This window comes from Thunnus albacares, chromosome 7, assembly GCF_914725855.1.
Source record: "Thunnus albacares chromosome 7, fThuAlb1.1, whole genome shotgun sequence".
Classification (NCBI taxonomy): domain Eukaryota; kingdom Metazoa; phylum Chordata; class Actinopteri; order Scombriformes; family Scombridae; genus Thunnus; species Thunnus albacares.
The window spans coordinates 33,862,611-33,883,669 of record NC_058112.1 but is presented as its reverse complement, the minus strand read 5'-3'; the positions used below and the strand labels follow the sequence as shown (position 1 = coordinate 33,883,669).

The 21,059-nt window shown below is 36.8% G+C and overlaps 1 protein-coding gene across 4 annotated transcripts in view; it reads left to right on the top strand.

The window, feature by feature from the left end:
* The window catches only part of ptprz1a (protein tyrosine phosphatase receptor type Z1a), a 107,816-nt gene that overhangs the window by 51,087 nt on the left and 35,670 nt on the right, over nucleotides 1-21,059 (top strand). For all 4 annotated transcript variants that reach the window (XM_044355535.1, XM_044355534.1, XM_044355536.1 and 1 more), the window contains exons 4-10: nucleotides 1,664-1,815; nucleotides 2,342-2,437; nucleotides 6,641-6,707; nucleotides 6,794-6,951; nucleotides 10,710-10,860; nucleotides 15,286-15,470; nucleotides 17,381-17,507. In XM_044355535.1, the coding sequence (XP_044211470.1) occupies nucleotides 1,664-1,815; nucleotides 2,342-2,437; nucleotides 6,641-6,707; nucleotides 6,794-6,951; nucleotides 10,710-10,860; nucleotides 15,286-15,470; nucleotides 17,381-17,507 (936 nt within the window). The remainder of the gene's footprint in view (nucleotides 1-1,663; nucleotides 1,816-2,341; nucleotides 2,438-6,640; nucleotides 6,708-6,793; nucleotides 6,952-10,709; nucleotides 10,861-15,285; nucleotides 15,471-17,380; nucleotides 17,508-21,059) is intronic.

The following is a 21,059-nucleotide window of genomic DNA, read 5'->3' as shown; positions in this document are numbered from 1 at the left end:
GTTTCAACATCTACGTTCCTGTTTCTTTTGCTTATTTATTTCATATAAATATTTTCCAGCACTTACAGACAAAAATGGTTAAATTCAATGTTAATAAACCTGACTTAGTACAATTTTTAGGTACTTGTACTTTACTTTGTTATTTCTATTTGATGCTATCAAACTAGCTCCACCTCCAGTTCCTCCTCTCCCATTAATCATCTCACCACCCCTCAGATTTATCTGCTGACCCTTTGGAGGGGCCCGACCCCTAGGTTGGGAACCACTGGACTAAACTAGCTAACTGTATATAAAGTAGTGTAAACTAGCTCCACCTCCAGCAGCTACAACAGTAACATGCTGCTCTAACACTGATGCTTCACTATTAATAATCTAATGATGTCATATATAATAATATATCAGTCAGAGGGACCAAACCACTACTTTTACTGCAATACTTTAACTACATCAAGCTCATAATACTTATGTACTTTTACTGCAATACTTTAACTACATCAAGCTCATAATACTTATGTACTTTTACTGCAATACTTTAACTACATCAAGCTCATAATACTTATGTACTTTTACTGCAATACTTTAACTACATCAAGCTCATAATACTTATGTACTTTTACTGCAATACTTTAACTACATCAAGCTCATAATACTTATGTACTTTTACTGCAATACTTTAACTACATCAAGCTCATAATACTTATGTACTTTTACTGCAATACTTTAACTACATCAAGCTCATAATACTTATGTACTTTTACTGCAATACTTTAACTACATCAAGCTCATAATACTTATGTACTTTTACTGCAATACTTTAACTACATCAAGCTCATAATACTTATGTACTTTTACTGCAATACTTTAACTACATCAAGCTCATAATACTTATGTACTTTTACTGCAATACTTTAACTACATCAAGCTCATAGTACTTATGTACTTTTACTGTAGGAGGATTTTTCATGCAGGACTTTCACTTATAATGGAGTATTTTTACATTACTGTGTTGGTACTTTTACTTAAGTAAAGGATCTCAGTACTTCTTCTACTACTGGTGAATATCTAATTCTTACCTTTTCATTGGAATTAACTCCATGTTTCAGGTCTCATCTACAGGACTTTTTGGTAGTTTTACTTGATGAAAAATTGAGTTGTAAAAATCATAGTGGTTTGGTTTTATGTTGTGGATTTCTTTCTTTCTCCTAGTTATATTTTTCATCAGTTGTATAATATGCTAATCTTATTATTAGAGATTGTGTTTTATTGTTGGCAGATATTATTGTTAATTATACTTATTTTTTCCGTATTTTTTTTGTCTTTTTTCAATATTCTTCTGTATCTTTGTGCTGATGTGTATATATTTATTTTCTTTTTTTGATAAACTTTAATTTTAGATATTGTTTCTTCTTTTTTTCCATTTTTAGTGAGATTTCTTTATAAGCCTTCTTGGGGTTTTTTAAAATTTCAACAGCACAATCCTTTTTTTTACTCCCTTAATGCATTATGAGATTTTTGTCTTGTTATTTGAGCATATAAATACACTTTTTTAAAAAAAACAACTAAAACTAGAAGAATTAAAATTCTAAAAAATGAAAAAAAAAATTCAAAATGCAGCATGAAATTCATTCAGTCTCCATACAATCTGTGTCTTCTCTGTTTCCAGTGGCGGTGGATGTGGACGGAGACTTCTATGTCAGCGGAGGAGGCCTCAGGTCAAAGTTCAAAGTCGGGCGTATCACCTTCCACTGGGGGCGCTGCAACGCCTCGTCGGAGGGCTCCGAACACAGTCTGGATGGAGTCAAATTCCCTCTAGAGGTGAGATATCTTAAAACACGGAGCTCAGTATCCATGAAGGTACTTTCAGATAGCGAGCTTTTGCTTTTATTGTTTCCAGTGTGAACATAACTGGAGCTGTTTGGCGGGTCCATGTAGTTCCTACTCTTAACCTAATCCCGGGTCCTAATTATATTCAAATTAATCAATTATATGTCAAACAAGGTTCAGATCTGTAGCTCTGTGGTTTGAACTGACTCAGCCATAAAAATCCCTTTTATTCGACACATCAAGATAAAGATAAAGTTCTAAGACTCAGTTGTTTTAACCCAGTAAACTTATAGTTATTGTATATTATTGCTCAGTCATTAATGTTTACAGAGAGAACAATAGCAGGAGTGGAAACTCTCTAAACGTTAGCTTGTTGCTGACATAACCACAACCCTTAACATGGAGCTCAGCAACTACAGAACAGAAGCATATTTGAAAGCTCAGCTTATCTCTAGTGACACATGACTGGACTTGCTGGTGTTTGTGTAGCTTAACATATTTCTGTTTGCTCCAATAGATGCAGATCTACTGTTATGAGGCTCATCGCTTCGACTCTTTAGATGAAACCATCAAGGCCGGAGGCAGAATCACAGCGCTCGCCGTGCTGTTTGAGGTGAGCGCGTCTGTGTGGGTGACAGTTAATCAGATATCCTGATAACACTGAGGCCTGTTTACAGGCTTGACTGTCATTTCTCTCCCATAACAGTAAAGTATGAATTAAAAGGCAAATGACCCATTCTGTGCACTGGATGTTTGCAGAGATGGAGCAGAGGAAATAGTTTGTGGTAGAAAGTAAAGTGGTCGACAATGTAAAAATTACATTTACATTTAAATTCCACACTGGGCTCATTTCCCAACTCACAACAACAAATCATCTCCTGGAGAGGAGATTTAACTTAACTTAACCAGGACCAAAACTTGAAGTTAACCTGAATTAAACCTTTTTTTTAGCTGATAACCGTCACTTAACCAAATCAGTATTGATACCTGGTAAAGTTTAAACTAAATTGAAGTGACTGGTTTACAGCTAAACTAAACTGTTAGCTCTCTGAAAGTCAAGTCTGTTTTATTTATATGACGCCAAATCACAACAGAAGTCATCTCAGGGCACTTTTCACATAGAGTCTAGACTGAACTCTTTAATTACAGAGACTTAACATTCCCCCATAAGCAGCACTTGGCGACAGCGAGAAGGAAAAACTCCCCTTTAATGGGAAGAAACCTTGAACAGAACTGGACTCTAGGTGGGCGGACATCTGCCTTGACCAGTTGGGTTGAGAGAGAAAGAAGGAGAGAGAGAGAGAGACACGAACCACTCTTATTTTACCAGCTAAACTGGACTTTTAGCTAACATTAGTAGAGCTGCAAAGATTCACCAACTATTTTGAGAATCGATTCATCGTTTTGAGTCATTTTTAAGAAGACAATATCCAAATTCTCTGATTCCAGCTTCTTAAATGTGAATATTTTCTGGTTTCTTTAGTCTCTATGACAGTGAACTGAATATATTTGGGTTGTAGACAAAACAAGACATTAGAGGACGTCGTCTTGGACTTTGAGAAACACTGATCGACATTTTTCACCATTTTGTGACTTTTTGTGGATCAAACAACTAATCAATAAATCGTGAAAATAATCGACAAATTAATCGATAATGAAAATAATAATTAGTTGCAACCTTAAACATGAGCCAAACTCCTTTAACAGCTACTTAAAGCGTTATCTATACTGAACCACTTTGTTTGAGTTGGATGTTTATTTGAGCTGGTAGCTAACTTGAACCAGACTCAACTGTTAGCTGGACTCAAACTCAGGGTTTACATTACATTAAGGTCAGGATTAATGTCTTCCAAATAATATGCACTTTTTTTCTGACTATCTTTTGGCTATACAGGATGCACATCAGGGATGCTGTCTCAGTTAGCTCTGGGCTAATAAACTGGATTTTCCACTTTCTGAGTTCTAAATCTGGAACGACTGTTGTAAACTAATGGGGATCTTAGCTAAGCATTGTGTGAACAGCAGCGGTGGAACAAGTACTCAGATCCTTTACTTAAGTAAAAATACCAATACAGCAATGTAAAAATACTCCATTACCATTAAAACTACATTTCAGAGGGAAATATTGTACTTTCTCCTCCGCTACATTTATCTGACAGCTTTAGTTAGTTTTCAGATTAAAAACAAAGTTCTGATGCACAAATCTGTTTTCAGTTTTTGGACTTTGGACAGCATCTTTTCTTTGTTTTATGACATATTGGATAATTTTACCTCCTTCAGCACTGAAAAAAACCATGTGAGAAGTTTAGAGGGAAAAATCACTATTTGGTGGAGCTGTTAACAACTCATAGACATGTGAAATGTGACCCCGACTACACACTGCTTTTTGTAAGACGTCAAAAGACAAAAAGGTTGGAAACCACTGGTTTCATCTTTAACAATGTGTTGTATTTTAAAAGCTTGTTATATTATCCATTGTGTCAAATCTTCATCTGAAAAGTAACTAAAGCTGTCAAATAAATGTAGTGGAGTAGAAAGTACAATATTTCCCTCTGAAATGTAGAAAGTAGCATCACATGGAAATACTCAAGTAAAGTACAAGTACCTCAAAATTATACTCTATTTTTGTATGTACAGACTTGAGTCATTCCAGAAGGTGTATCTGAGATGCTGAAAGTTGGCAGGTTTAAAGCAGAGAAGATGACTTTAGTGATGACTTCTTGTTGGGGAGGAAAAAGTTGAACTGAGGAAGTGAATCAGAGTCACTGCAGAAGTATCACCAGCGTACAGCGGTTATACCTCAGTGACTGCAGTGTGTTTGAACAGTTTGATTCAGGGAATCTTTTTCGAGTTCCTGACAGTGTTTTCATGCTCGATGCCAGGGGTTCGTACCGACCGTCATGCATACTTGTCTGTCTTTTCCTGCGCTCTGCTTTGTGTAGTCATGTTGCCTCCGGCTGCGTTGGCATGTTCGAACCAACAGAGGCCATGTTGGAACGAAACTCAGAAGAACGTCTGATGTGAAGCTCCAGGCTCTGTTTGTGTGTGTGTGTGTGTGTGTTTTGTGGACTGCAGGTTGGGTGGAAAGCAGGGTGGGAAAACTACCAGCCAACACAAAAAAAGCTGGTGAATTTTGTTTTTGTGCTCTGCCAGCTGCTTTGGCAGGTAACTTGGACTTCGTTTGGACATTTTTAACTTTCCAAAATTCATGTTGCAAGGAGTCTGGTGGCTTTGTCGTTGAAAAGGCACCTGTTATATAACCTGAAAGTCTTGTGTTTGAATCTGGCCTGGAGGTTTTATCATATGTCATCCCCCCTTTTTTTTTTACCTACCTACTTTCTCTTTCCATTGTGAAAGAAATAATGCTTTAAAAAAGTGGTACCATTATTCCACTTTTATTTAGCTTAACTTTCACTGAGCACAGTCCTTTAACTTTGACTTCCAATGATATTCATGTGTGTAGACAATAGTGATGGAAGAAATATTCAGATCCTTTACTTAAGTAAAAGTACCAATACAACAATGAAAAAATACTCCATTACAAGTAAAAGTCCTGCATGAAAAAACCTACTACAGTAAAAGTACATAAGTATTATGAGCTTGATGTAGTTAAAGTATTGCAGTAAAAGTACATAAGTATTATGAGCTTGATGTAGTTAAAGTATTGCAGTAAAAGTACATAAGTATTATGAGCTTGATGTAGTTAAAGTATTGCAGTAAAAGTAGTGGTTTGGTCCCTCTGACTGATATATTATTATATATGACATCATTAGATTATTAATAGTGAAGCATCAGTGTTAGAGCAGCATGTTACTGTTGTAGCTGCTGGAGGTGGAGCTAGTTTACACTACTTTATATACAGTTAGCTAGTTTAGTCCAGTGGTTCCCAACCTAGGGGTCGGGCCCCTCCAAAGGGTCAGCAGATAAATCTGAGGGGTGGTGAGATGATTAATGGGAGAGGAAAGAAGAAAAAACAAAGTTCTGATACACAAATCTGTTTTCAGTTTTTGGACTTTTTCTCTAATCTTTGATTTTTGCTGAAATATTGGATCATTTGAACATTTATTGAAATGAAAGCATGTGAGAAGTTTAGAGGGAAAAATCACTATTTGGTGGAGCTGTTAACAACTCATAGACATGTGAAATGTGACCCCGACTACACACTGCTTTTTGTAAGACGTCAAAAGACAAAAAGGTTGGAAACCACTGGTTTCATCTTTAACAATGTGTTGTATTTTAAAAGCTTGTTATATTATCCATTGTGTCAAATCTTCATCTGAAAAGTAACTAAAGCTGTCAAATAAATGTAGTGGAGTAGAAAGTACAATATTTCCCTCTGAAATGTAGAAAGTAGCATCACATGGAAATACTCAAGTAAAGTACAAGTAACTCAAAACTGTACTTTTGTACGGTACTTGAGTAAATGTACTCAGTTATTTTCCACCATTGATGGACCAAGATGACAGAGAAAACTCTGGTAGATTTCTAAGCTGATCTCCTGTTCAGGTTCAGATGATGAACGTCACCCTTCAATGTTTCTACTGTAACCCAAAGTTACAAATAATTACAGCTGTAGTTTCCTCTAACTGCTTTAACTTCAGTCAGCTTGATTCAGGATTTAAATATGAGGTTAAAGCCAAATTCTTCTGCTGTAATGTAACTTTCTTTGTGTGATTCTGTATGTTTTATAACCACATCTATGTGTAAATATTGATTTCTAACCTACTAATGTTGAACCTGGTCTGTGTTAAACTCTGGAAGACATCAGTTTCAGAGTCTATATGAGGTAATTATGTTTTTTTTTTCCTCCTCACAGACGAGTGATGAAGACAACGTGAACTACGCCGCCATCATAGACGGTATCAACAGCGTGAGCAGATATGGTACGTCAGCTTCTTCTTCTTCTTCTTCTGTCTCTTCTCTTCTTCTTCTGTTGCGTTTTACTCAAGTTGTCTCGTCTGCCCTCCAGGAAAGAGCTCCGAGGTTTTGCCCTTCGCACCGCAAGGTCTCCTCCCGAACTCTACGGAGAAATATTTCATCTACAACGGCTCTCTGACCACGCCGCCCTGCAGCGAGACCGTCGAGTGGATCGTCTTCAAGAACACTGTGACCATCTCTGACGAACAGGTGAGAAACGCTGCATTTTTAATAAATCGCAGTGACTTTGAAAACCATCACATTGTTAAATCTGAGCCTGTTGCACAATGATGAACTGTCCTACAGTCCTGTTGTCAATAACTTTTCAGTTTGGTATCAAGAAGCCTTTTTTCAAACCAAATGTGACAAAAACCAGATTTTAGACGTCACCATTCCTCTCCTGGAGACACTGTGATCAGGTGGACATTGTGGAGTCTTATAAGTACTTAGATACTATAATAGACAATCAATTAACCTTCAATAGTAACACCAACAAGATGTATAAGAAAACCCAGCAGTGTATTTTTTGTTTCATGTGGACAGGTAATTGTTTTATCCATCTTTTATTTAATCATTTCTTAACATGTAAAAGCCTAAAACCTCCTTAAAAATACAAAAATACAAAGTCTCCATGTAATACAAATGCAGGATGTTCACACACTAAAGCACATGTTGGAGATGCAAACATATAAACCGTTAATCTAAATAGCACAGTAGGAAGTGTATCACCATTTAAAACAAGATAAAGATGGATTACCTGCAGAATGTCAAATAAGTTTTACTTGTCTCCAAGCTGATTTTCAAAGAATTGAAACCAACAGACACACCTGTAAGGAAAGAAATCAATATAAAAACTGGTGAAACTGATAAACATTCAACAATGAAAAACGCTTCTTTATTTTACTGTCGCTGTGCAACGTTTGGATCAATCTGATCTTCTTCAGGCACAAACTAAACATAACCGCCGGTGTGATCCATTAAGAACCAGACGTCAGCTTTTGAGTTTTGTTCAAAATGAAAAAAAAAAAAACAAAGTGACACAATTACAGAAATGTCTGTAAACAACCTTTTAAGAAACATGTTCAAGGAACTGAAAGGAGGAATTATCATACCAGAGCTCAGGAAAACACACAAGTACTGGGGCGAGGCTGTCAACAGGCTGTGAACAGGCCTGTAATGTGTGTGTGTGTGTGTGTGTGTGTGTGTGTGTGTGTGTGTGTGTGTGTGTGTGTGTGTGTGTGTGTGTGTGTGTGTGTGTGTGTGTGTGTGTGTGTGTGTGTGAGTGACTGCCCTCGGGCTACTTGTGATTGACAGCCATACATAGGCAGTCATTACATCAAACAACTATTGGCTCACAAAAGATCTTTACGGTGTTTAAGCCGAAACAAACTGATGCGCACACACACACACACACACACACACACACACACACACACACACACACACACACACACACACACACACACACACAGATATGTGTACTAATATGTGAAAACACACACACACACACACAAAAGGTTTCCAACAAAAAGGTTGCAGTGTGACGCCTGCTGAGGCTCAGACGTCAGATCTTTCTCTCTGAACACACAGCTGTCATAAGCCAGGAGGCCACACACACACACAGACACACACACACACACACACACACACACACACACACACACACACACTCATATATGTTTGTACATGTTTGTACAACTTTATTAATCCTGTACATCATGTTAATTCACACAACACGTTACCGTTTCAATCATCCTGTCATGATGTAAGCGCTGAACGTGCACACAGAACCTCCGGCTGGTTTTGTCCATCAACGGCTGCAACTAACGACTGTTTTCATTATCAATTAATCTTTTGATTATCTTCTCGATTAATCTGTTAGTTTTTTGGTCCATAAAATGTCAGAAACATGTCGATCACTGTTTCCTAAAGCCTCAAGATGACCTCCTCCAATGTCTTGTTTTGTCCCGACCAACAGTCCACACAATAGCTGGAGATTAATTTATTGGCTGGCAGCTAATTGATTAATTGAGTAATCGTCGCAGCTCTAATATTTGTCACTCAAGGCTATTCTTTTCTAATAAAGACATAAAATGAGTCATCAGAGCCAAGTTAATGAAGACAGATTCAGCTCATTTACATTCTCCTGTTACACTTTATTCAGTTCAATTTAAAACAAATGTATTGATCCCTGTAAGGGCAGTCATATATATATGCTAGCTGTTCCAGGTCTTCAAGGATTTCCAGGTTTTGTCCAAACCCCCATGACGTGTCTCTGCTGGTCTACATTCCAGCAACTAATAGTTTAAAGTCACGACTTTAACTACCGTAAATGGTCTTAATGGGCTCCGCCGCTGCTGCTGCTGCGTTCTCTCTGTGTGAGTCACATGATGAGTGTTGTGTAACTGGAGGGAAGTGACTCACCTGAGCAGGTACGCAGGCAGAACGCAGGTTAAAGGACTATTCCAGCAAGATTTAAGGCTCATTCACTTCCAAAACATGCTGCAGTGTGATGTGAATGATTTACACTTTATTGTAGTAGTGCTGTTATAAAAGACATCGAGAGTCACTTTGATGTGTTTATTGTGTTTTAAAGGATGTTTCTGGTGATTTCTACGTTTTTTACTTATTGTCAACAAATCTCATGTGCAGAGCCGAACCAGTAATGAACTGGTCTGATAAAATATGGGTACATTTTAGAAATAATCTCCTTTAATTAGTCTATTTATTTGTTTATTTATTCAGAGATATAAAGTCTCTACTACACTGAGTCCTCGGACAAACTAGGAAAAGTGTTTAGTGCTGTTTTTTAAACACCTGTTGGCCGCCACTACACATGGTAGTACTCTAGAACTGAAATGATCAGATGATTAATTGATTAGTTGATTGACAGAAAACTAATTAGCAACATTTTTTAAGCAAAAATTCACCGGTATCAGCTTCTCACATGTGAATATCTGCTAGTTCTCCACAAAACTTAATTCATCATCTTTAGGTTTTTGATTGTTGGTCAGAAAAAATGACATTTAATACATTGATCTATCAATCCTCTATTAAAGTAAGAAATTATCAGATTCATTGATAATAAAGATATAGCTGTTTGCAGCTGTTACACTCCTGTGATGCAGTAATGCAACCTCTCCCTCAGCTTCCTGTGTGCAGTTTGATAAAATACAACTTTATTTTGACTCCGGAGGACAAAAGTCCACAGATGCTATAAATTTTAATAAAACACCTAAAATTCAGTGAAAGTAGTGATCATTACTTTTACTTGCAAAGTGTTTGGTGTGGAACCATCCATGCAATTTTCAGGCAATTAGATGAAAGAAATCCACATTTCTGATATAAAAACATTTGAAAACGGGTCGAATTTGACCCGAGGACAACAGGAGGGTTAATAAATATATGATTAATCAGATGATAGGGAGTAAATCTGGGCTTTTGGAGCCACTTTGCTCTGTTGGGGATCCAGCTTTGGTCTGGATTTTGTCAAAAAGACAAAATAAAATTAGTTTTTCTGAAGTAGCTTTAATAGTTACACACTTCTCAAGTTCCTCTAGTTAACTACTGTAGCTCTGCTGTAGCTTAAAATCCAAGTGTTGTCCATCTTTATTAAAATTAGTCTGAAACAAAGAACCAGTGTGTCAAAGAGAATGGAATTAAACTGGTACTGCTATTATTTATTTCTATATATTACTATTATTTTACTATTATATAACTATTTTTAGTATTGAGTGATGGAAAGATTCATTAATCGTGTTTTGAGAGAAGCTTTTCCAACACTGCTTACGGTTTCTTTCATTCATTTACAATAATGTTGTCACTGTTGGAAATAAAATGATCAATCAGCGTGATTCATATCATGTGATCGGCTCCTGGTTCCTCAGTAAGACTCGCCGCTGTTATTCAGAGCGTCATGCTGTTATTAGGAGCTGATGGTTGTTGTTGTTGTGCTTCCTGTGTGGCAGCTGGAGATGTTCTGCGAGGTGATGACGATGCAGCAGGCCGGATACGTGATGCTGATGGACTACCTGCAGAACAACTACAGGGAGCAGCAGCAGCAGTTCATGGGACAGGTGTTCTCCTCCTACACCGGCACCGAGGAGGTCCTCACACCAGGTACGCAGCCACATCAGCGGCCCTGTGGGGCTGTAATATTTATATTTTATGTAATATTTGGGACACATCAGAAAACATAATTGTGGGATTAAGAGTGAGGTTCCATTAGTGAGGTTAAAAATGTAAAAAAGTAAAAAAGTCTTTGTTTTTCTCATTGACGATGTTACATGAGTCACAGTTGAGCTCTTCTACAGTTTAGAGCAGCATGAAACTCTTCCAGTTAAATCAGTAGTACTGAAAATGTGTGACTACAGAGTCCAGAAGAGGCCACGGAGGAAAAAAACAACTAATATGTGCTCTCAATTTATCAATTTTGCCTTTTCCTCTCTTGTAAAGGGGCACTGAATGCATTCAATTTGTCAGAAGTGTTTGAAGAAAGCGCCAAAGACATTTCCTCTGTAACGTCACTGATCTTTTCATGTGTATTAGTTTAGTGAAATCTGCAGAAGCATTAAAGTTTATACAGCAAAACAGTTTTTTTCCTGTAGAATATGTTTAAAGGGTAGATTCACTATTCTTTAAGTGTGCCTACAGTCAGGTGTCCATAGTAACAGTGAAAGAGGTTTTCCTCGCTGTAATCATTCCTCCTGTTCATACTGGATATTAAAAGATCCTTCAAATGTGCTTTCAATGGAAGTGATGGAGGCCAAAATCCACAGTGTGTCCACACAGTCATTTAAAGTCTGTGTGAAGCTTCTATTCAGCTTCATCAGTCTGAGTTAGTCATATCAAGTGGATATCTGACACATTTACAGTCTTTTTAGCATCAAATTCCCTCTTTGTGTTTCCTCGGACAGTGTTTCCCTGTTGAGCTGCAGGTGGAAGTATAGTAACAAAAAGAGGAACTTTGGCACTAAAAAGACTGTAACGTTGAAAGATATCTACTGGATTTGACTCATTTGGATGCTGAAGCTTCATATTAGCTTCAGATAAACTTTTAAATACATTTTTGCACAGAAGGAGGACTGTGGATTTTGTCCTCCATCACTTCCATTGTAAGGTCATTATGAAGGGATCTTCTAATGGTCAGTATGAACAGGAGGAATGATTACAGCAAGAAAAACATGTTTCAATGTTCATTTGGGCTCCTGACTGTTGGTTTAAGACACACTTGTGAACTCGTCCGTTTATCTCAGAGATAACACAGAGTTTTGCCTAAAGTATATCCACATATCTTAGTCCAAGATCAAAATAAAATCTAATAAATCTAAGTGAACCATAGTGAGGATGTACACTGGACGAGAGAATAGAGAAATATCTAGTTCTTTGATTAAAAAGTCAAAGGTACAAGCGTTCGTCCACCCCATTAATGGACATGAGGGGGACAAAATATTAGGAACACTTTGAATATAACACACTCCATTACATCACCACCCACTACGACCTCAATACTATAAACATAAAGTAGAATTATCACCTTTCTGTCAATGTCAACAAAAACTGAAACGGCGGAGCTGTTGTATTGGATTGCATCGAGTGTTTATCTTATAAATATCGTGGTTTTATACTTATTTTATTAGTATAAGTTCTATTCTATTTAATTGCAACACACATTAATGTTCCTCATTAATGCAGCTTGGTTTTAGACCTCAGCCTGAGTGTAGAATACCTGCTTAATGCTAATTAAAGTCTAAATGGATCTCAGAGACGAGTGCATCGCAAATGATGGAGAATAAAACGACAGCAGGGTAAGAATAGAACCGCAGTGACCTAAATAGAAGCTGGCTGACAGCGGGAGGACGGGTGACTCGGTTGACCATCGATTTTCACGCCGCACGCTGGTTCTACTCGATAATTATTAATGAAGTGGTATTGATCTGGGGGGGGTTTTGGGAGCGCTTGTTCTGGTATTTGAGACCAGTGTATCGTTTGGTGTTTATGATCTGAAGAGTTATTTATATCTGTTGGCAGCTCAGATGTCCACTGGAAAAAGTTGTTTGTAAAAGCTGATTTGTGTTGTCAGTTACACTCGCATCACATCTAATCAGGAGGTTGAAATTAAATCACCCCGCCATCGACCTTAGACCCTCTGAGAGAGTGAGGAAAAGGTCCCAGAACCCCTTACAGTCAGATTACTCATGCTCAGTGAATTTCATATTATTAGCATTATATTTAAACTGTTATTATTGGCTGAATAAATAGTTTGAAAGACTATTTATTGTATTCTAAAACATTATTTTAGCCTCTGAGCTAAGCCAAGCCTGCAAAAGCAGTTCCAAACGCTGTAATTACACTAATGCTGAGGAGTCCAGGTGAAGTTAGGTGAAGATAGTAGAAAATCAGAGTGAAAGCAGCTGTTGATACATGGCCAGTAATTATAATAGTTAATGTTTTTTATAAATGAAGAAGCATTTCAGTTGTGTAGAGGAGTTAAAAGTACATTTCCCTCTAAAATGTAGCAGTTAAAGTATCAAATAGCATAAAATGTAAATACTCAAGTAAAGCACAAGTACCTTAAAATTGTACTTAAGTACAGTACTTGAGTAAATGTACTTAGTTACTCATCCTTTGCTGCTCTAACAGGTGAATAAATGTTCCTATCAGACGTGTTGACTTATGTTCTTCTGGCTCATTCTGCCCTCTAATGGTTGAAGCAGAACAGACACAAACTTCCTCCTCTGGAGCCAATCACAGCCACAGTCAGTGGTAGATTCATGCACACGGCTGATTTTCTTTCCAGTATTATAGCAGCTCTGACATTTTCCCTTTGATCCCCTAAAAAAAAGAGGATAAAGGTCAAAGGGTGAAGCCAGTGAGAGCAGAGCTTTACATGTTCAGCTCTGACCAGTCTGTTCGGTACGGGAGGAAATGTGTCAGTGTTTTGGGGGGGCGGAGGATGGAGCCTCCTCCTGTCTGTTGTCATTGATCCTCAGCCCCCCCTCTCTAATCTGTGTTAATCCCAGACCGCAGTGTGTCTGTCATCTGCATTACTTCTGCTCCTCTAATCTCAACTCTGACCCAGAATCGTTCTTGGGGTGAAGCAGAAAACACAAGGAACAGGTTTTACACACACCGAGGTGCAGACCAGGGTCATTTAATATACAATTATTCATCATGTGACAGACAAAATTACTATAAATACCACATCTTAACACATCATAATCAACCCCTTCTTCATAATTACTATATACAAAATAATAACCTTAATTGATGCAATAATTATAAGAGAAATAAAAGCAGAACATATAATCATCTTTTCACAATATTCTTTAGAAAATGTCCTTTTTTATTTGAAGCCATTAATGAAGCCATTTATTTTCACATAATTGTGTTTGCCCTTTTTAAATCATATTGATAACTGAAATCACCAAAATGGCCCTGATCAAAAGTTTGAATGTTTGGCCTGTTAATAAACACACAAGTTAATACACACACAGGTTTAAATGGATATGAAGGGTAAGTTTCCACACCTGTGACTTGTTTGATAAATAGTCAATGAGTTTCTGCACATTTCATCCAGCGCTGCTCTTTATTGGATACTGAGCCATGAGGAAAGCAAAAGAACTGTCAAAGGACCTACGAGAAAAAGGGAGTTGAACTTTATAAATCAGGAAAAGGATATAAAAAGATATCTGAAAATGCCAATCAGTAGTGTTTAAGCTCTGATAAATAAGTGGAAAATGAAGAATTCTGTTGATACTGAGCCAGGAAATTTGTTCACATTGCAAAGAAAAACCCACATGCAACTTCAGCTGACAGTTGCATGTGACTGTTTTAAGATGCACTATAAGGAAGTAAAAAAGAAAAAAAAGCCGTTACTGTGCCAACGCCACAAAACAGCCCGCTTACAATACGCCAAACAGCACCGAGACAAGCCTCAAAACTACTGGATTAAAGTTATTTGGAGCGATGAGACCAAAATTGAGTTTTATCATCACAACTATAGACACTATGAATGGTTCACATCTTGCAGATTCTGCCAGGGTTTGTAAACTTATGAGCACAACTGTATACATATGGTGTTTATACTGATTTGTCTTTCACATGATGAATCAGTTAAAGGATCATTCTGGCAGTTTTGACAAATGTGACATGTTCCTTTCATCATGAAGAGTTTGGTCTCGTTAGTTTGTTTAGAAACGGCTCCAAAGACTAATAACAGCATCAAGTTTTCAGTCTCTGGAAAGTATTTCCATGTGAGGAAGAGGCCACCGTGCATCAGTCACAGCCCAATTTTCTGCAAAACCAGTACTTTTACTTTAGTACTTAAAGTAAATTTAGCTGGTAATACTTCTATACTTTTACTTAAGTAGGATTTTAAATGCAGGAATTTTACTTATAATGAAGTATTTGTATTGATACTTTTACTTAAGTAAAGGATCTCAGTACTTTGTCCACCGCTGGGCAGGATTAGCATGAGAATTTGGAATTTGGAAAAATATTTCCCAACCTTATTCTGAATTTGTTCCCGTCTGTGTGTTTCAGTGTGCAGTTCAGAGCCGGAGAACATCCAGGTGGTGCCGTACAACCTCAGCAGCCTGCTGGTGACGTGGGAGCGGCCGCGGGCCGTTTACGACGCCAGCATCGAGAAATACTCTGTCAGCTACGGGCTGGCCAATGCAGAGAAGTCCGCCCCCTCTGAATACCTGACCGACGGAGACCAGGATGTGGTGAGAAAGAGTTCATAACACCAGTAACAACTTCCTCCTCCAAAGATTGTTGGATGCATTATCCACTCAAAGCCATCAGTCCAACAGACCAGACCTCACTGAAAATCTATAAAGGACGAGTTGTGTCAAGTGTGTCTTAAACCAGCAGTCAGGTGTCCATATGAACAGTGAAAGAGGTTTTCCTCGCTGTAATCATTCCTCCTGTTCATACTGGATATTAAAAGATCCTTCAAATGTGCTTTCAATGGAAGTGATGGAGGACAAAACCCACAGTGTGTCCACACAGTCATTTAAAAGTCTGTGTGAAGCTTATATGAGGCTTTTTTAGCAATGTGGGAGGTGACGACTCACCTTCTGCATCCGTTTATTCCTGCAGCTTCCTAAACGTGACACACAGGAAAAGAAAACACATTGGTGCTGTAGAGATTAAAACCTATAAAAAAAAAGTTCTGTTCTCTATAATCCAGTGACACATGACTTCTGAGTAGCCAGCTTGTTTGTGAATGCAAAGGTGCTTCAGCATTCTGTATACAGGACCTTTCTCTTGTTCTGAAGGAAGATTTTCACAAAAATGTTCACCTTGAGCAACTGAGAACACTCAGCTTAATGGAGCTGGGGCTCCAAGCAGGACACAGATCCGACCCCTATATGGGTCGCTGTATCGTTCAACTTATAAAAAGCCCTTCAGCAAAACCCTGCAGCAGTCTGCTCTCCTGCTGCATTTAGCTCTTAAAGGACAGGTTCACAGTTTGTTCTAAAAAGTCTTAAACATCAGTCAGGTGTCCATATGAACAGTGAAAGAGGTTTTCCTCGCTGTAATCATTCCTCCTGTTCATACTGGATATTAAAAGATCCTTCAAATGTGCTTTCAATGGAAGTGATGGAGGACAAATGTGATATCTGACACATTTACAGTCTTTTTAGCATCAAATTCCCTCTTTGTGTTTCCTCGGACAGTGTTTCCCTGTTGAGCTGCAGGTGGAAGTATAGTAACAAAAAGAGGAACTTTGGCACTAAAAAGACTGTAACGTTGAAAGATATCTACTTGATTTGACTCATTTGGACGCTGAAGCTTCATATTAGCTTCAGATAAACTTTAAATACATTTTTCACAGAAGGAGGACTGTGGACTTCCATTGTAAGGTCATTATGAAGGGATCTTCTAATGGTCAGTATGAACAGGAGGAATGATTACAGCAAGAAAAACAGGTTTCACTGTTCATTTGGGCTCCTGACTGTTGTTTTAAGACACACTTGAAAAACTGTGAACTCGTCCTTTAATACAACCATTAAACATACAATAATGCTGCGAGACCCAATATTACTGTCTCACTTCTGTGTAAAACCATCACTTTATTTACATCCAGAGCTCCTACCAAATCACTAGATGCAAAGTATCTCTGTCATTCTAGTTTATTACCTCTTACAATGACGTTGTTCATAAGCCCGTTGTTGTCTTGTTGCTGCTAGTTGATTTAAACATACATCCTTACTGTCTGAATTATGTGTATAGTGCCAGAAGTTTTAATGTCTTGTAATGTCTTGTAATGTTAGTATTGTGTTAATTTTTTCATGGTTTTGTGTTTTTATGCTGCCTTGCTGTCCTGTGAGACAATAAAGATGTGAACTGAAGTGTGTTCATGGATATTTTAAACATTTTAAATGTGACAATCACATTTTTCAATGCAAGAAACAACCAAATTCACAGTGGGGTTTTTTTTTTTAGGATATCCACGTTTGTTTATCTCCTCTGAATCGGTGTCATTGAACGAACCACAAAGGAGAGTTCTTTGCTCTCTGCTGCACTAGTTTCAAGTTGATTTTCATTGAAATTACGGAAGGAAATTTAAAATGATTGTAGCTGGTGGCTTATGGTTTTTTTAAAATGTCATTCCTTCTCCCACCACCAGGGGGCGATACTTGACGATCTGTTAGCCAACACCAGCTACGTGGTCCAGGTGGTGGCGGTCTGCAACAACGGTCTGTACGGACGTGTGAGCGACACGCAGACGGTCACCATGCCCGTCGACGACCCCGGTAAGAGCGACCGTGACCGAGACCAAGCGTAGAGACGATATTTCTGACTCTGCAGCGATTTTTTATTTTGTTTGAAGTAATGTTGAAACACAGAAAACTAGTTATCTGTTTTTTTTAGAGCAGCGCAGTAAGACTTGAAATGAGAGAGTAGAAGAAGCTGTGGAAGCCCATTTCTAACAAGAAAATGTTAATAATGACAAAAATAAAAATACCCATGGTATGTAAAACTTATGAGTCAAAACTAGTCACAATTTTGACTTTTTAATGATAAAAGATAGCAATGGTGGAAAGTAACTAAGTATATTTAGTCAAATACTGGAATTAAGTACAAGTTTAGAGGTACTTGTACTTTACTTGAGTATTTCCATGTGATGCTACTTTCTACATTTCAGAGGGAAATATTGTACTTTCTACTCCACTACATTTATTTGACAGCTTTAGTTACTTTTCAGATGAAGATTTGACACAATGGATAATATAACAAGCTTTTAAAATACAACACATTGTTAAAGATGAAACCAGTGGTTTCCAACCTTTTTGGCTTTTGACGTCTTACAAAAAGCAGTGTGTAGTCGGGGTCACATTTCACATGTCTATGAGTTGTTAACAGCTCCACCAAATAGTGATTTTTCCCTCTAAACTTCTCACATGCTTTCATTTCAATAAATGTTCAAATGATCCAATATTTCAGCAAAAATCAAAGATTAGAGAAAAAGTCCAAAAACTGAAAACAGATTTGTGTATCAGAACTTTGTTTTTTCTTCTTTCCTCTCCCATTAATCATCTCACCACCCCTCAGATTTATCTGCTGACCCTTTGGAGGGGCCCGACCCCTAGGTTGGGAACCACTGGACTAAACTAGCTAACTGTATATAAAGTAGTGTAAACTAGCTCCACCTCCAGCAGCTACAACAGTAACATGCTGCTCTAACACTGATGCTTCACTATTAATAATCTAATGATGTCATATATAATAATATATCAGTCAGAGGGACCAAACCACTACTTTTACTGCAATACTTTAACTACATCAAGCTCATAATACTTATGTACTTTTACTGCAATACTTTAACTACATCAAGCTCATAATACTTATGTACTTTTACTGCAATACTTTAACTACATCAAGCTCATAATACTTATGTACTTTTACTGCAATACTTTAACTACATCAAGCTCATAATACTTATGTACTTTTACTGCAATACTTTAACCACATCAAGCTCATAATACTTATGTACTTTTACTGCAATACTTTAACCACATCAAGCTCATAATACTTATGTACTTTTACTGCAATACTTTAACTACATCAAGCTCATAATACTTATGTACTTTTACTGCAATACTTTAACTACATCAAGCTCATAATACTTATGTACTTTTACTGCAATACTTTAACTACATCAAGCTCATAATACTTATGTACTTTTACTGCAATACTTTAACTACATCAAGCTCATAATACTTATGTACTTATGCTTGTATTGGAGTATTTTTACATTGCTGTATTCGTACTTTTACTTCAGTAAAGGATCTGAGTATTTCTTCCACTGCTGTCAGTAAGTCAAAATTTTGACATCTCATAGTTTAAATTAAGATTTTGATTCACTATCTCATGTTTTTGATTCATAATCTCATAGTTGTGACGGCTCTATTACCTCGTTTTTAAGTCAGAATCTTGACTTCTACTTTCTTGGTTTATTAATTTTGATTTACTGATCATTTTCTTTTGAAAATGTTTTTTCTGTTGTTCTGGAAATGAGCTTCCATAATCTTCCAGATAACAAATGGCTTTTTTTGTAATTTAACACCCAGACTGACAATCTTTATGTCCTCAGTGGGAAAATAAAGCTTTGAATTTAAATAAAAGGTTTGTAGTTTTGAGAAGACTGGAAGCAGGAGGAAACTGCTAGCCTAGCTAGCAATTAAAAAAAAATACTAGGGAACAAATTTACTGGCCAAACAGACAGGAGAGATTTCTGATTTCTTTTCTTTTATTCTTTTATAAACATTTCCATCCTCCCACTCATCCTCCCTCTGAACCCTGAATGATACGAATGATATTTTCATGTTTTTCTTCCTCTTTATCTCACTCTTCACCCTCCCTGCCCTTCATTCTGGGGTTATATAGCATTTTATGAGTATATAATTTCACACACACACACACACACACATATGCAGTACTGTTGTTTGTCTTTTTCTGTGTTTTCAGCTGGTTTATACATTTCTCTTTGTGCTCTTCAAATGTGCTCTCTCTATATTTCTACATTTCTATATTTCTAAGATGAAAGAACATGCTTGGTTTTGGGGGGTCAAGGGGTCATTTCCTGTTTCCCGTCGTGTCACGTGGACAAAAACAAAGTCGCCATCTTTATGTTTTGTTTTCATTTTGTGGCATCCGTTCCTTCTGCCTCTCACAGTAAGAGAAATGTTTGCATGTGTGCAGCAGGTATTTTGTGTAAAACATGGATTGGAATGATATTCATATTAACTTTGTATATTAACTGGACTTTATATATTAAATAAACTAATATGTGTTGTTACAAAGGAAAAAAAAAATCCCCTGCATCCTATTTCAGTGTCAGCTTGCATGAATGAGTGATATTATGCAACATCTATGTGGCTGTATTTTTTGTGAAACAGGTGATTGTTCCATATTAATGTTGTAGTTTCAGCTCAGCTGTGATTTAAAAACTGCATTTTGACATGTTTACATATATTCTACAAAAGTCACATTTTGAAATAACGAATACTTTTTAAAACTTTTTTTACTACTTTGAACAGTTGCAAAGATCCTAAAGATAAAGATTATTTAATTAAACTGTTAGTTGATCAACAGAAATTTAAATCTATGATATTGTAGATGTGATTAATATTTATGTATAAAAATTACACATTTCAGCTTTTCAAATCTACAAATCTGTAGATTGTTTTATTGTTTGTTACACAAAATAAGCAATTTAAAGGCATCACATTGGACTCTGGTTGCTGTTTTTGGCATTTTATTAACTAAACAATTCATATGTAAATTACAGCTGCCACAGTTTCATCAATATAACACAGTCATAACACAGGTTTACATCTACATCAGTAACAGCCATATCTGTCTTTTAAAGTACAACTAATGTTCTTTTTCTTTAGGTTGTTTCTGATTGCAGATATTAAAATACTTTTTGCTAATATTAGGTGACTACTCAGCATTTTAATTAAAATATTACATAGAAATCTGAGTATTAAATACATAATCTTCAACTTTCGTTATGATAAGACTGTGACTCTAACCCTTAATATACATGTTTTTTTCTAAATTATGATTAAACAGGAACTTTACTCAATAATTAAGATTCAGGAAATGGTGCGTTTCTGCTGTTATTATGTTATGAAGTGATAATGTGCTTTTTGCACTAATCAAGTCAATTTAAGGTTGCAGCTAAAGATTATGTTTACTATCACTTATTCCTCTAAGTATTTATTCATGATTTATGATTATATACAGTATAAGATATCAAAGTCAGAAGTAATTCCAGTTGACCAGATAATTTAATTAAA